At 43.8% G+C, this 17,093-nt stretch overlaps 1 protein-coding gene across 5 annotated transcripts in view; it reads right to left on the bottom strand.

The window, feature by feature from the left end:
• LOC138628285 (plasma membrane calcium-transporting ATPase 1-like) overlaps positions 1 to 17,093 on the bottom strand; it is an 87,790-nt gene that overhangs the window by 37,866 nt on the left and 32,831 nt on the right. For all 5 annotated transcript variants that reach the window (XM_069711255.1, XM_069711251.1, XM_069711252.1 and 2 more), the window contains exons 2-4: positions 13,977 to 14,399; positions 1,432 to 1,629; positions 117 to 374 (exon numbers count right to left, since the gene is read on the bottom strand). In XM_069711255.1, the coding sequence (XP_069567356.1) occupies positions 117 to 374; positions 1,432 to 1,629; positions 13,977 to 14,172 (652 nt within the window). In that variant the 5' untranslated portion in view covers positions 14,173 to 14,399. The remainder of the gene's footprint in view (positions 1 to 116; positions 375 to 1,431; positions 1,630 to 13,976; positions 14,400 to 17,093) is intronic.

Here is a 17,093-nt window from a genome sequence, read left to right as displayed (position 1 = left end):
AAGGAGCATTAAAAGTACAGAAAATTGTAATAAAGAGGGACATGTTTGAGTTTAATAACCTTCAGTTAATAACATCACAGAACACACATTTCGGTATCGGTGTCGGTGTTTCGTACCGTATTTGATCTGAGCGATGTCTCCCACCACGATCTCGGCCACAGGGATCTGGATGACCTGACCTTTGCGGATGACTGTGAACTTTTGCTCCTGCTCGATGCGACTCTGCAGCCCGCGGAACTGCTTCTCCTTGGACCAGTCGTTGAAGGCCGTCACCAGGACCACGATGATGACCGAGAACAGGATGGCGGCGCCCTCGATCCAGCCGGCCTGGGCCTCCCCCTCGTCTTCGACGCCAGATTCAGTCTCGCCGCACGCTGGAGAAAAAAAAAACAACAACATCAGGACATGTTGAACTGGAATCACTGGAAAATAAACTGACTTGATACAGCCACTATAAATTACCACTGCAAAGGCAGGTAGAGAGAGGCTCAGCGGAAACCTCCAGCTTTGCTTGTTTGCACAAAGAAAGCTCAGATTATCAAAAGGTTCAAACGTCCATCCTCCAAAAAGTTTGAAAAGGGAGTGAGAGAAGAAAAACAAGGTCTGGCTGCGAGTTAATCTGCTGACATTGAGGTTTTCTGGTTTCACACTTTAACCAGTGTGAGCCCCAAGTGAAATGCTAAATATTTTCACATTTGTTCATTTTACATTTTTTTAAATCAGGAAGGAGGAATTGATTGTTGATAATTTCAACTGTTGTGTAGCAATTGTGCAAAAAAAATAATTTGGAACCCTGCTCAATATTCAGCGACCAATCCTTCATCAGCTATCACAGCTTGCAAACATTTCTTGTAGCAGCGACGAATGTTTCTTGTAACTAAAAATCACTTCAAGTTCAGCAAATATTTTTACCGTCTTGATGTCTTGAATGTCTCATATTATGTTTTAGGTCTACAAAAAGATTTTAAAAGATGTCCAATGATCTATTTTTTAAACAGATTATAAAAAGGTAAAAATTAAATGACAAGAGATATCATACATATTCAATCTATTTAGTTAATTTGTTTCATGTTTTAATATCACGATGATATACAAGTCTTCTCCATTGCCAGGAATAAAATTTTGTTGAAGAAATACTAAAACTAGATTACATGGTTTCTGATTTATTTATATGTAATATTAATACAATTTCTTCACGCCGACGCTCGAAAAATTTCAGACTCACAATAAAGTATCCTCATTAGTATCGTTTTACAGAATCTATCAGCTCAAAAAAATTTTACAAATTAAAACAGTATTTATTTGAACCAATAAATTCAACACAACATACAAACATCTACAAACACATACATTTAAACATTTGTACAGATCCAGAATTTAAAAAAAATAAAAGCTTGTATTTTGTAGCATCTCAACTCTGAGTGCACCTACCTTCACTGTCGCCCCCTGGTGGATGATAGAAGGACAGGCCCAGCGAGATGATTGCAGCGATTTCCAGGATGATGAGTGTGACATCCTGCAGAGCCTCCCACACCAGCTGCAGGAATGTCTTGGCCTTCTTTGGAGGGATGAAGTTCTTTCCGAACGAAATGTGACGTTTCTCCAAATCAACGGGGTTTCCAGACAGACCTGCCGACACAAAAAGAAGTAAAGTTCAATCCCGTGACACGATACATGTTTCAGCCGTGTGGATGGAAGATAAGAAGGAGCTACGGCAGGAATCGAACGGTATTTATTTTCAGCGCCGCGTCTTGCGTGTCTGATCCGACCCAAATTCACCCGACAGCACGAAGAGCTAAAAACGTCGGCAACGAGAAGAACGTGGGGTCCTCCAACAGATGGTGTGGAGCACGCAGAGCCCTGATCTCCACATCATGGAGTCAGTCTGGGACTACATGAAGAGACAGGAGACTGCGAGACAGACTGAATCCACAGAGGACCCCTGGCAAAGTCTCCCAAGATGCTGTCGATCTGCCAAGTGCCTGGAAAAAACACTGAGCACGGGTGTACCGAGGAGAGCTGGTCACAAAACAAAAACATGAATTTGGTTTTAAGTTTTCATGTTTAGAGCACTTTGTATGAAGTGAACTGATCGATAAAAACGAGTAATGTTGTTATTTTCAGATAAAATCCTCACTTTATTGTTGTCTGAGCCTAAACAATGACAGACTGTGTCTCTGGTGGGAAAAGAGGGACTCCGGTCAGTCACACAGTGTGTGTGTGTGTGTGTGTGTGTGTGTGTGTGTGTGTGTGTGTGTGTGTGTGTGTGTGTGTGTGTGTGTGTGTGTGTGTGTGTGTGTGTGTGTGTGTGTTGCTGGGACTACAAGAGGCTCTCCGGTGTGCGTTTCAGTGTCAGCACAAAGCTGTTTATAGGTTCTTCAGCCCTAAACATCTTGTTAAGCTCTGAATACAACACAGTTATAATCTGGTTCTAATGCTAATGTTTAACGGCAGCTACAGTATTTGTGAGAGGCTTAAACGGTTAGCCAGCGCTGAACTTTCAAATCCAAGCAGACACGTGGAAAAGAGCAGCGTTCACACACACGCACACACAGCATGTTGTTTTTGTTGACGAAATCCTGAGCATCAATAAGAATCAACGGGATTAAAAAAAGAAATGATCATTTAGTGTGGAGTTCCTCTTTAAAAATCGTTTTTACAATCGGTCCGTTCTTCTTATGAACTCAGGAATCATCTGAACACGCTTAAATAGCATAAGATCATAACGCAGCAGCAGGTGTACGAAAACACAACGGTCTTTAGTCCACGTTTGTGTAGTAACATGTTCATAAGGACGTAAATATAAGCAACCATGACTGACAGTTTGTCATAATGTCTAATATTGACAGGCATCTTTTTTTGTGATTGTTAATTTGTGATTTAGAAGAGTTTTTTTGTTTTTGTGTGATCAGGTTAATGTGTCACTAATACGAATGTCCTCAGAAACTCTTGAAGTGCTGTTGAGATACATGTTGTTTATCTCGTCTCTTTTTTACTCTTGTGGACTTGTGTATGTTTACAAGGTTGATTACTGTGCTTCACTTATATTGACTCGATATGAATTGTTTTCATGGGATGATTTGTTTCTTCCTACCATGAAGCACAATGGAACAGTTTCCTTTGACTATATAACTGTATACACAGCTTTACAGCATAATGTTGACTTTTTTTTTTTTTTTAAATCCATCTTTAACATGATTGGAAGTGTGTTCAGGTCTCTACACGGCTCTGCACACACACTTACAACGGTGGCAGGAGATCCAAGTTACGAAAAGTCCAGATTGGTTTCAGAGGGCAGTATTTCCATGCTCGGCATTTATTTGGCTGAATCACCAACGCTCCTGTGTCCCACCCAGAAATATTACATAACGATGTGTTCATTATTTCCTCCTTTCTGCGTGGAGATGTAACTTTAAAAAAAGAATTTGCTGAAGTTCAGACAAATGGTGTGTTCAGGTGCAGCTATACAGACAGGAAAAAAGAAATCCCATGATTAGAAGTTGTGCCGTTTTTCCAGCTTTCACTGATCTCTGTATGTTTTCTACGGCAGCGGGACCCCGACATTTTAGCTTTTGGCCCCTTAAAACGCTTCGACTGGTTTACATCAGTTCAACCAAAGAGAAAAGGTTTTTCTTTTCTTTTCGTTTTTAGGCTGAAAAAGCTGAAATGATACCGGAAAGAAAAACCCCAAAAACAAAGGAAAAGTCATAGGAATGAAATATAATATTAAATATGAGGAGTGTGTTTTCTCTGGATTCCTCTTCCTGTCAATCGTCCTGCGACCCCTCAGGTTTATCCCGTGGCCCCTGTGCAGGTCCCGACCCACAGGGTGTTTTTGTGATGAATCCATGGCAGCCTGAACTGACCCGGACCAGCCTCCCCGCTGAACACACAATCTGCTGCTCCACCAGAGCCAAACTGCTCCACGTCAACACGGCACCACCTGATCCGACCGAGCCGGTCTGGATCAGCCGGCTCTCAGGAAGCTAATGAGGATGCCCGTAAACACCCAGTAGGAAAAGAAAGTTGACATTAATCTATAATGCAAAATAACTGTTCGCAGCAATATACTCCAACAAACAGCAATCGAACGTCCACAAAGTTTTAAGACATAAAACTTGCCAAAAAAAAAACGTCAGTAAAATATCCATCTCCAGATTTCTTCAACTAATCGATAAGTTCAGCGAGTTGAAAAATGTGTGTGATGTTTCTCTTCCTGTCTCCTCCGCAGAGGGACCGCCTGCAAACGCTGGCTTACCAAGGACCAAACAATATCTGAGTTATTGATTCCAGAGCCGTGACTGTCATTTTCCAGCGGTGACTCATATCCAGCTCCTCATTTATTCTCCATATAAAGACAATAAAAACAAAGAGATTTCTCAGTCGACCCGGACGCTCCTGAAGGGGAGAGAGCGGCATCCACGTTCCCGTCTCCTTTCTTCTGCTTCTCGTTCAAACTGGGTGAAAATTAGATTCTAAAAATACCATTTGTTGTACCGTCCTAATTAAAGGGGGAATTAGCAGCTCGACGACTTTACCTTCACTTTTTATCAGCAGATGAATTTCTCAGCTGAACCATTTACCGCATGACCTCGTTAACTTCACCTGCGGGTGAATATCGCGGCGACACGTCAGATTTAAATAAGATAGTGGAGCTTCTTCTTTTTAATTAAATCGGTGTGTTTTTCAGTGAAATCGAGGACTTCCTCTGCGCGGTTCTGTGGGCAGCAACATGGCTGCTGCGAATTTTTGGGGAGATGTGCAGTGGAACGTGATCTGAATGTCAACAGACCGCACTGCCAGGATTTCTGGTGAAGGCAGAGACCCTTTAAGTCAGCATGAACATGAGCTCAGACGTGTTCCTGTCTTCATATGTTTTAATAATGGCCTCTTATTCTCCCTTTGATGGTTCTCTCTGGACATACTGAATGAGGAGTTCCTCCACTTCACCTCATGAATTCTCTCCATCTGTCTCCCTTTTTTTTTTCTCCTCGGATGCAGAAATCAGGTGAAAACCAGCAGATATCGGCTTCTGCCGTTCGGAGGGGTTTCGCCTACTTTCAGACCGTTACGCAACACCAGCACACACACACACGCACACACACACACACACACACACACACACACACACACACACACACGCACGCACGCACCAGTTTCCTAATCTGGCTCTCGATTCATGCAGTCAAATCTTAATTTGATAGATTCAGCGGCAGAATTCATTAACAATCGAACACTGAAGGTGACTGAGATGAGGTGAAAGATTGGATGAAAGTAAGTGTGATGTGAGAAGAGAGGAGGCCACGTGAGGAAGAAGAGATGACGTGAGGAAGAAGAGATGAGGTGTGGCAGGTGAGACGAGATTAGATAAGAGATAAAATAAGATGAGGTGAAAAAAAAAGACGAGATGAAAGTCAATCAAGAGAGAAGAGCTGAAGTGAGATTAAATGAGATGATTTGAGGCAATTTTAGGAGATATGAAGGTTATTTGAGATGAGATGAGAGTATATGAATCAAATAAAGTGATGTGTGTGTGTGTGGGGAGGGGGGGGGGTATCTGCTTTAACCAACTTGAAAACTGATCTTAAAGGGGAACCAGCTATCATAATCCTGTGTCACGTGACAACGGTAGATGAGCTGATAAAATAAATTTAAGTGAAATGAAATATGAAATGAGACACAAGATAAAAATAAAATGATCTGATTTGGTTTAAGATTGATAATATGAGATTAAGTGTTTTGAGGTGTGAAGTTATCAGATTAGGAGAGATCAGATGAAATGGGGAAGGCGACATTAAATGAGCTGAGATTTATAAAAGGATGTGTTGAGGCAAAATGAAAACAAAAAAGAGGTGAGATAAGAGGAAGTGAAATGAGGTAATGTGAGTTGTGATGCCGAGATCAGATGAGGAAAGTCTGCTATGAGAGGAGGTAAATTAAGAATAGACGAGGATGAGATGAGAACAGGTGCGGTGACAGATGATGACATGTAGAGAGATAAAAAAAAAAAAATGAGATGAGATTGAGGGTTTAAAGATCAAATGTGCTAAAACAAGATGAAGGGATGAGATGAGGAGATTTTTTTTTTTTTTTTTGGTGAATAAAAGTTTTTTTTCAAAAATAAAGCGTCACTTTTAACCCACCACAGGTGTCCACGAATCTGATTCTGTGTGAAAGTCCAACTTCACAACACGTGTGACGGACTATCTCTGCGGCTTCAAGCTGAAGGAGGAACATCTTCATGGTGATCACACACACACACACACACACACACACACACACACACACACACACACACACACACACACACACACACACACACACACACACACACACACACACACACACACACAGATTTAAAGAATAAACCGACTGTCACAGTCATCATTAGCAATGTTTCATCACACCGTGGTTTCAGTTCAAAGTTTGGTTTGATCATATTAAAGCCGGTGATTGATGCTGAAAGCTGCCGTCGGACTAAAATAGAAGAACAGAATCAAAGAGCACCTTCACCGTCTCGTTTGATCGATACTAGTCTGATTTGTTTTTCCCGGTTTACTGCTGCGCTGGCAGGATTTCATCCAGCGCCTGGCGTCGGCTGCTTTTGTCGAACCTCCCCGCGGAGATGCAGAATAAAGCTCTGAGACGATGTTCCAATAACGGAGGAGCGGCTCGCTGCAAACCTCGCCTGTCACAGATGTTTATGAATTTTTAGCTACCGGCAGAAACGGACGTCACCGGGGCAAAAATGAGGTCTCTTCCAATCCGCGGTTTTATCAGCCAACTTGCCGCTTCGTCTGTTGCCACACACAGTTTTTCGCTTTCCTTTATTCTCCCTCCACGACAAAGACTCCTCCGCAGAAACCGAGAGCCGTCTCGTCTCTCTCTCGGTCCTCCACGCCGTCGGAACCGCTTCCCGCGTCCTTCATCATCTCGGCGGTTTCGTCCACCAGCTGTCTTTGGCCTCCGTCTTTTCTATCACCACCCTGCAGTGCTTTTTTTTTTTTTCTTCTTCTTCTTTCACCAGCAACCCACAGCTGGACGTACAGTCGCTGACACGTACAGAGATAGGTCACAATAGAGTCACACTACAGCCGCATCTGATCAACTTCAGGTACCAGAACCACCATAAACAGTTAAAGTAGGATTAGACGGAAGGAAAAGTCAATTTTAGGAGACAATGAAGTTGAAAATGTTTCAACTTGAGCAAAATAGAAAGCATTTAGGTCAAATTGAGATTTATTCAATTTGACCAGTTTATGTACAATTTAGATTTATTAGTCTTAAAATTAGATTCATCAAATTCAATTATGGGTAAATTCCAAATCCCAACGATGGCTTTCACTCCAGTTCAGTGGCTCACGCAGCCCTGACGGAGCCGACTATCTCTCAGAGGTTTTACATTTTTCACAGTCGCCGATCGAGTGATGAAATTTTCTTAAAATCTCGTCAAGAGAAAAGGTGTCAGACAGGTGCCAAGTAACAAAAATCAAACTCAAGATCAAACGATTTTTTTTTTTTTTCCTATTGAAGTCAATCCAAACCTTGTGAAATCAAAGATACTGCTGGATTTCTGCTGGATGCTGCTAGTGTGAGCTCAGTGCTGCCAGAAGATCTACTGCAACAACACCAGCGATTACAACGACTAGCTCGTGTATGTGGCTTCCAGCCATCAGTGGAAGTTTATTCAACTTTAATGGAAGAGACCAAAACAAAGTTTGGGTTTAGACCACATACTGTATAGAAGTGGACGTAGCTTCCGGGTCTGAAAAATGAGGCCAATGCTGAAGTGCCTTAAACTGCGATACCACCGTGTACCACTAGGGGGCTAGTTATAAAAAGCCTCCGGCTCCATTGACTCCCATTTAAATTCTCTCATGAAATACGAAGTCAATCCAATATTTCCACAAGTTATCTCGGTGTTGTTCGCTAAAGTCGCTCCGTCTTATTAGTTTTCTGGCGGCCCATCTGAAAATAATCCCGTCATTAATTAGAAAAAGAGCTGTGTTTTGTTTTCGGGGAGGGGGGGGGGGGCGTGTCTGTTTGATTGACAGGCCTGTGGTGAAGGCAGGTTTCTGCTGATCAAACTTTTGATGTCAATGTTTTTGACACCAAAAGTAGACCAGGTGTAATCAGACATGTCATCTCACATAAAAAAGGATTTGAAGGGTGAACTGACACTTTATAAACTCTGTGTGTTTGACACGTGACCATGTGTACCATGGTAACACAGACACAAACCATCCTCTCAGCTGGTTCAACCCCTTTCATGCTGTAACTGTCCATAACATGGATATTATTCTCGTAACCGTTCACATCTGGTTGCAGCTGCTGACAATCTAACTGCAGACGTCCCAGAATCAGGCTGTCTTTGCGATTTTTAAATTCGTTTTTTTTTCTGGACAAAAAGACAACAAAAAAAAGAAACATCATGCAGTGACCGACAACTTCCTGTTAAGTTGAGATCAGCATCAGTCGTCATCCTGCAGCAGCCGGTATGCATGTTGCGTCTGTCAGCGCTTACCGTGCAGATGGAATAATGGTTGCCTTCATTAATTAATAAAATCATATAACAGGATCTGGGATGTAATTGTAAGTGACAGCCTTCTGCACACTGATTAGCTGTTCCACAGAGATTCTGGGATTCAACGTTTTGTCCTCTGAAAAACTCTCCGCGCAGTTTTTTTTTCCTTCAGGAAGTCACATTTCTTTTTGAATATTTTGAATAAATTCTGCCTTGTCAGCAGTTTTATTACAGTGAGCACTTAATGTTTTAGGCGTCGTCCGCAATCAGTTGCTTTTCTCTCAGCGTTAACTGTGCAGCGAGGCTTTTTAAACTGACTCTGTCATCATCAGCAGATGCTGTAACTCAAACATGATTTTATTTATTTATTTTATTTCTATAATTTACACATGCCTCCTGAAATATAAATTCAACATCATCTTCCCGTGAGGTGATACAATCCATCTGTTGTTGTCAGCAATATTTGAGGATTTTTTTTTTTTACTGTTTAATACTAACAAAAATAAAAGGCTGTATGTTATTCTTCTTTGCTGTAGGACAGACAGAAGCATCTCGGTTAGTAAAAGAAAATCAGATTCAACAGAGGAGTTTAATTTAAAGGAAAGAATAGAGGGTATATGTTCAGTATCCACAGACTGGTGTCTGGAGGCGGTAAACCTGCCTTTAATACAGAGACTCACATCCTCCGCTGCCGAATGATGCAACGGCTGAGCTTCATAAGTCATCAGGCTTAGACGCTTAAAAACAGAAACCCTGCACTCGGAAAAATTACATACAGTATATTTCAAGACCTACACGTCTCGGCTATTTCATGTTTTTTTTGAAGATTTAGGACGGAAAAATATCAGACGGCAAAACAAACAATAGATAACAGCTAACGGAGGGAAAGACCGGACAGAAAGAGAGATGGAAAAAAAAAGGCCAAAAGAAAGAAAGAAAGAAAGAAAGAAAGAAAGAAAGACAGACAGACAGACAGACAGACAGACAGACAGACAGAAAGAAAGAAAGAAAGAAAGAAAGAAAGAAAGAAAGAAAGAAAGAAAGAAAGAAAGAAAGACTTGAGGAGAGTCGCATGTCTTGCTGATTGGCCAGAGGAGCATTCTGCTGCCAACTGACATGGATGTCCTGAGGCTTTGCACATGTGTGTGTGTGTGTGTGTGTGTGTGTGTGTGTGTGTGTGTGTGTGTGTGTGTGTGTGTGTGTGTGTGTGTGTGTGTGTGTGTGTGTGTGTGTGTGTGTGTGTGTGTTGGTTACAGTAAATGGTAAATAGGACTCGGGTCACGCAGCTCAAACTGGAGCTCAGATTGGTTGCTGACTTCTCACACTACAGAGCTCGGAAAGATCCGACACGCCAGTCTGACGAGAAACCTCTGAACCTACACACACTACTACTGAGAGTGTGTGTGTGTGTGTGTGTGTGTGTGTGTGTGTGTGTGTGTGTGTGTGTGTGTGTGTGTGTGTGTGTGTGTGTGTGTGTACTGATTTACATATAGCTCAGATTTAACCCGAAGTGATCCCTTGTCATTTGCTCAGTTCTCATCTCGGCTGTTATTACCAAACCTCATTTAGAGAAGTCTAATTGCGTCAGTTCGATATTTTCATATCGCAAATGTCGATGTCAGCTGTTACTGACAGTAACAACAGCAGGAAGGAGAATTTACATGACCTTCATCAGTTAGTCTTCACCATCAACAATCCGCAGGCAGACATGAGGGACTCGCCTCAGCCCAAACCGACCAATCACAGCCGTGGACGACCAGTTAAGTGACCAGCGAGCTATGCTGATAATCAATAGTTGGTTTTAAGTGATTCATCCATCATTGATACCAGCCCATCTCTGGTTCCATCATCATAAAATGGCCGACTGTCAAACAGGACGGACGTCAGTACACGTGCGAAACATCACGACGTCCGAGCAGCGTCGACACGGTTTGCATGAAGCCGAACATCCGGTCGCCCGCTGACGACGCCATCAGCCACCGTTTGAATCCATTTTTAGCCGCCGGTTTCAGCTCTCGGCTCCGGGGGTTCGTTTGAAGAGACAAACTCCTTTTACTTGCGTGACAAAATAAAAGCGAGGCTACGCACAAAGAAGAAATGAAAAGCTGTCGTCTCGTCACCTGAGCAGCGACAGAAGACGCTGACGTTCAGTGTCATTTTCCTAAAAATAGTCGTCTATTTTTAAAGCCCGTATTTCACCGCCCGGGTCCTGTTTAAAATAAAGTTCACATCTCAGCCGTGTCTCGTGTTCAGAAGCTGCACGTCTTCCCAACATGAAATGCTCTCAGATTTTGATGAATCAATACCCCAGCAGGTTTTTTTTTTCTTCCGTTCTGGGGGAAACGCGATTCATCTTCAGTTTCGGTTCGGGACGGCCTCACGTGAACACCGAGAAAATCCTGCATCGATGTGAGAAATCAGCTTCAGGTGTGAAACAGACAACCGCCGTGTGAAACTCAGGTTTCCTGCAGCTTTCCCTTCTGTCGCGGAGACACCGTAAACCACCCGCACTGTTTTTATCGCGCAAATAACACACGATCACGACACTTTTCGTTCGGTGTGTTGACATTCTGTTTGTTTGTTTTTGTTTATTGGGGGAGGGGCTGCCTTTCCTAAACGAGATTAAAAAATATGAAGCAAGCAAAATGCTGATTTATGTCAGTAGGCTATTTTTAATGATGCAGCACACCTCTGACATATCGTCAAGGAAAAACAACTCTCATTAAAATACTGTGTGCAGCTTTAAATCAATATATATATATATACATATATATAAATATACGTGTGTGTGTGTGTGTGTGAGAGAGAGAGAGAATGGGAGGCAAAAACTATTATGCTGTGTACTATAAAGCATTATTCAGACCACCAACATAACCAAGAATATATAACGTTGTAATACCACTAGTAAAGTTCAAAGCTTTTAACAGCACATAATAAGCAGACTAATCATTTTACTCCTCCAAGAATACATCAAGCTCGATGAGGTGTTACCCTACAGCTGAAAACCAGTTGTTGTTTTTGCCTCTTTGTTGGGAGCATCGTGGGGTTTCCCTTCAGCGTTAAATATCCCTTCAGAAGATGCACCCGGCTGTTTTCAGGCCGCCGCCGTCGACAACAAACGTCGCCCGTTTTAACCTCAGCAAATAATGCACGAAGCCGCATCTGCGTTGTACATCGACGGATCGAAAACCGAAAAGTATTTCCAAACCGCCACCGGCGCTCCACGTGTTTCTCGGCTCGGCTGCCGGTGCCGGTTGTTTCCACGGCGACCGACCTCTGGTGGCGCGTGTTGGCCGCTACCGTACGTCACGTTAACGGGGCGCGTTCGCGTCAGTTCAGCGTTATAATTTCTGAGTGCTGTAGTACGCCTTAAATACAGTGACACCGCCCAAGCTTACTGATGATGTCATGGTGACGTCATCAGGCTTACAAAGCAGAGTCACGGGTGTTTACCGGGCGGGGAGGGGAAACCCAGTGATTCAGGGCCTGACCCCGTAGTAGAGACAAATCTCCTGACTGCTTCATCACTTGCATCTTTATAAATAATGTCGGACTTCAGACAATTACGCCAAAGTGGGACTCGATATGACCGAGTGACAAGTAGCCAATATTATCTGGACTCAAACTGGATTGACACCTGTCCACTATCACGTAGCGCACGAACAGCCTGGTTCTGCGTGTCGTTGGCCTCGATCTCACGTTCAGGTTTCCCCCTCGGTTTGATTACCCCCCCCCCCGCCCCCCTCCCTCCTCTGCAGTGAAAATATGATTACACTTTCTTCATTAAAGTGAGTAATTTCTTGCGTGGAGGACGCGACTACAGCTGTCCTCTGATTACTAAATGGAACACAGCAATGATCTATGGAGCCATTAGGGGAACGGGCTGGAACTAATTTCAATCCTGGAATGGACCGATGGCTGCAAACACGTGCACGCACACACACACACACACACACACACACACACACACACACACACACACACACACACACACACACACACACACACACACACACACACGCATAGAAAGAGAGAGAGGGATCAAAGGATGAGAGCGGGAGAGCGAAATAACAAACAGCAGCATGTCAGCCATTTTCTGGCCTCACACCGAGCTCTGACTGAAATCCAAACTGATAATCTTTCAGCACAAAACGAGGAGCGTGTCCATCTTTCACCGAACGCGGCGTGTGTCCGTAAGGAAATCTCTCTTCCTGTTCGCACACCGTCACCTCCTGATCAGCGTGTGGCTGCTCAATACAATTACGGACGCGTTTCCATCAACGCAACTTAACGAGGCGCGCTATATTATTCGTGGCCTCGCGTGTGACCTGCACAGCCGCCGACCCGGACCCGGGAACAGTAACGAGTCTCAGGTCGACGATCATTAGCCTGGTGAAAATGTCAGATCCGCCCACAGAGAAACAAACAAACAACAACAAAAAAGTGCTGCGGTGTCGTACTTGAGAAATAAAATCAGCAGCAGAACCAGCAGATTCACTGGAGCGAGGGACCGGTCCGGTTCAGGACTAGTTCATGAAGGTCTCCAAGTGAGACCTTCATCAAGTTCTTCTTCAAGTCAGAATTTGCAGTTAAGTTATTAAAACATTTTAAGGCTGTTGTTAACAGTGTGTATTCGTGCCGCAAATCGCCACAGAAATAAACAGCTACTTAAATACCAATAACCAGCTGACGCTCAACGAAACCGAGGATGAGGAGGAGCAGTTGCCTGCAACGCTTTCCCTGATTGGTCAATCAGCCCGGCCAATTATTTAACGGACCGATTACCTAATTAATTTCTACATGGGATGATTATCTAAAGCAGCGAAGCGTAGCGGGCCGTGGAAGGCTCCTATCGATCCGAGAATAATGGGATTCAGCCATAAAAAGGTGGAGGAGCTGTTAAGAAGTAATCAGTTGTTGATAAGTCGTAGAGTGAGTTTTTGAGCTGTCATCGGTTGTGTTTGAGGTAATGACCTTGAACTTGTCCGTCTCTGCTGCGTCAGGCTTAGGATCACTTCCTGTCACCCTCACAAGAACAGGATCCCGATCATGAACTGAAGTGTGTCGCTTGTAAAATCATTAGTCGTAAACCACTCGGTGCAAAGTAAGAATATAGAAAGATTGACAGAGGTTGGATCGTAGAGAAAAGGAGTTTGGTCCTTTAGTATTTTTGGCAAAAAGAAAAACTAAATCCGAACTGTACACCATCAAAGTGTGCACTCAGCAAACTGCTAGTTTCTTCTATTTTCTGTTGTCTAATGCGACACATTGCACACTGTTTTCACCAAAAGAGCCAGACAAACAAGAATCTTCTGAGTTTTGATTAGTTGTTGTTTTTTTTTTCACAAAAGAGAGGGTAGACGTCGAGGGTTTGAGACAGGAAATGACCATGTTTAAGTGTATTGCTCGGAGGGTCCGAGGACGTAGTTTGGTTGCAGCGGACAGGTCTTACCTTCTATAGGCGACGTCTTCAGGCGGCGGCAGATGCCCTGCACGTCTCCGTAAGTGTCCCGTATCTTGTTGACGGCCTCGGCGCTCCGCAGCTCCATCATGTCCCTCAGGTCCATCACGGACACCCCAAAGTCCCCGTCGTGGTTGCCCTCGGCAACCGAGTTCCCCGGAGGGTGGTCCGCCGTGTTGTTGGCCATGTCGGTCCTCTTCCCGGCGGCGCTGTTCCTCCGAGTGTTCTTGGCTGAGGCGGTGAAACGTAAACGGTGGACTTGTGCTGTCGGCTCACGGGGGATCGTGCGCAGTGCAGTTCTCGAGGACGGCAGGTGGGGGAGACGAGCGCGGAGGTTAACTCCTGACCTGGACGTGCATGCTCCTCGCGGTTACCATGGAAACAGGAGAGTAAACATGTTCCTCTGGCGTCACGCTGCAAAAGGGGGAAACGGAAAACAGAAGTTTAGACGGGAAACACAGCAAAGCGAACGTCATCGTCGGCAGACAGATCAGTTCAGGACTCCCTGTGACTTTTTTTTTTCTTTTTCTAATTAATAGCACGGACGCTAATTCGGCCAATTACAGGAGACGTTTCTCATCTCATATTATCAAAGGGGTCCCCTGAATTACCGAGGTCATTATGATATAAACTGATGTTCAGCGTGCGCTGCTCCTGTGAGACGCGTGATCGTTTGGTAAATATCTGCTCTCCCTGAACCATCTGCTGCCAGTTTACGACTCCGGTGTGGGAAGAACGCGGTGGTTAAAAACATTGTTTTGTCTTTTCTCCGATGTACAGGTGACTCATACTTCATCACCAAACTGCAGCGCAATCACCAGCAAATGAGTTCACTGACGACACTCGGATCAAACATCTAGAAAGGAATAAAATAGCAATAAAAAAACAGAAGGATAATAAACAAGTATGAGTGCCTTCTGCAACTGAGAAAATCTATAAAGCCTGACTCTTCCTCACTCTTCCTCACTTTCTGTGTGACGGTACACTGAGCTTAACACCCTTCCACTTAATTATAAAGACAGCAGTTGGCCTTCGAAGTAATTAATGGAAGCAACTGTACAACCGTGAAGACAATATTAGACAACAAACTTAATTACAGCGAACACAAATGAGAAAAAGATTAGATACCATAATGAAGAGTTAAAACAATGGTACAGTAAAAAAAAAAAAAAAAATTAAATCATTCAGTATTAGTCGCAAGAAAACTGGACTCACTCCTGAAGAGCTCAGGAATGAATGCGCTGCAGCTCTTGACAGCCAATCAACATCAAGCAGAGGACAAGGGGACCAATGAGATGGAAGAACTCCATTGGGTGTGTGTGTGTGTGTGTGTGTGTGTGTGTGTGTGTGTGTGTGTGTGAGAGCGTGAAAGTGAGTGTGTGTGGACGAATAGTGGCATTCCAGCCCATCAACACTGATTATGTAAGTGCATATCAAAGGTCGGCCTTCATTTTTCACTGTTTAGTGACACACACACACACACACACACACACACACACACACACACACACACACACACACACACACACACACACACACACACACACACACACACACACACACACACACACAGCGCCTGGTTAAAGATGAATTACTGTCGATGCCGAGGTCAGGCATCCACTGAGTGACGGTTTGTAGTAGTAAGTGACCCCGGATGTTGCCCAGGTCAGTGGTTCTCTGAATGGAGGTCGGGGCGTCGGGGTGGGGGTCGGGGTGGGGGTCGGGGTGGTGGCAGCTATTTAGCAAATCTCTGTTCAGACCCTGAATATGCGACGTTGGCCGGGATCAGCTGGCTCGTTGTGCTCTGTATTTGGCACCTGGGTCGCAGATGCAGCGGCATCTCTGTGGTATCACAGTTGAAAAGTTGAATAATATGAATTGTGCATGCGGGGGTCGCACATAGAAAGAGAAAAACAACAACAACAACAACAAAAACGTATTTATTCCACAGCCATTAAAGCCACATCTGAACACACACACACACACACACACACTGCTCAGTCTGAGCTAGCAGGGTAGTGAAGTGCACCGAAGTCTTTTGGATGTGAAACTTTAGAAACTCACACCGAAGTCAGTGGTTTTATCCGTAACCTCGGCAGCAGCGGAAAACAGGAACCACCAATAGCGAATTCAGGCACGGCTTTTCCGTGATGTAAATGTACACAATCTGAAAACAAACATGAGCCACATAGGCAGACCGTCTCCACGGCGATGTCGCTGCTTCGCCCCTCTGTATTCCCATGTCCCATTTTTCTTCGAATGACCTCCACATTGCGACCAGATAACGATCCTGTGAGTCGGTGTCACGTTTGAATTGTTTTAATTGCAGCAGAGAAGTTAAGACCTGAAACCGACCGGGACAGATGTTTCCAGTAATCACCCGCCGGCTCACTGACCAGAAGTCAGGTCGTTATAACGATAAGTCGACGGAGGAATGAAATGAAATGAAATCAACGGCCTGTTTGTTGCATGTTACCAAACAAATAGTTGGTGATGTCATTGTGATGGAGCGTCTTAATTACAGATAATGAGATTACTTAATTATACAGGCAATAAGAAAAGCAAATGTACAACCATTTCATTAGAGCAGACCAAACAGGTGCATCCATCCACATTAATAATACAGATTCACGTTAAAGCAACATAATCGGTTATCAGATGTTGTTTGTTTATGGTGTTTTCAGTGGATTTGATGTTCATCAGCAGAAAAAAAAAAAAAGGTTCAGTTATGTTTGATCAAGGGTCGCCGTGGCGTGTGCAGCTCATCTCACAATAATTGATCACTTCTATTGGTAGTTTTGGCCACAATAATTGTTCCCTTAAAGTTTGATATCAGCACACCCCATTCAGGAACGGTGGGAAGAGTAGAAGAAGAACAGAAGAAGAGTAGAAGAAGAACAGAAGAGTAGAAGAAGAACAGAAGAAGAGCAGAAGAAGAACAGAAGAAGAACAGAAGAGCAGAAGAAGAAGAAGAACAGAAGAGCAGAAGAAGAACAAGAAGAACAGAAGAAGAGCAGAAGAAGAGTTGGTCAATGTATGAAAGAAAAAAACTACACAACACAAAGAGTGTGGGTGGAGTTTTACATACATGACACACACACACACACA

This window comes from Brachyistius frenatus, unplaced genomic scaffold (genome assembly GCF_029030835.1).
Source record: "Brachyistius frenatus isolate BFR_SWC_R1_liver_20210118 unplaced genomic scaffold, ASM2903083v1 Contig_98, whole genome shotgun sequence".
Taxonomy (NCBI): domain Eukaryota; kingdom Metazoa; phylum Chordata; class Actinopteri; family Embiotocidae; genus Brachyistius; species Brachyistius frenatus.
This window is presented reverse-complemented; position numbering and strand designations above follow the sequence as displayed.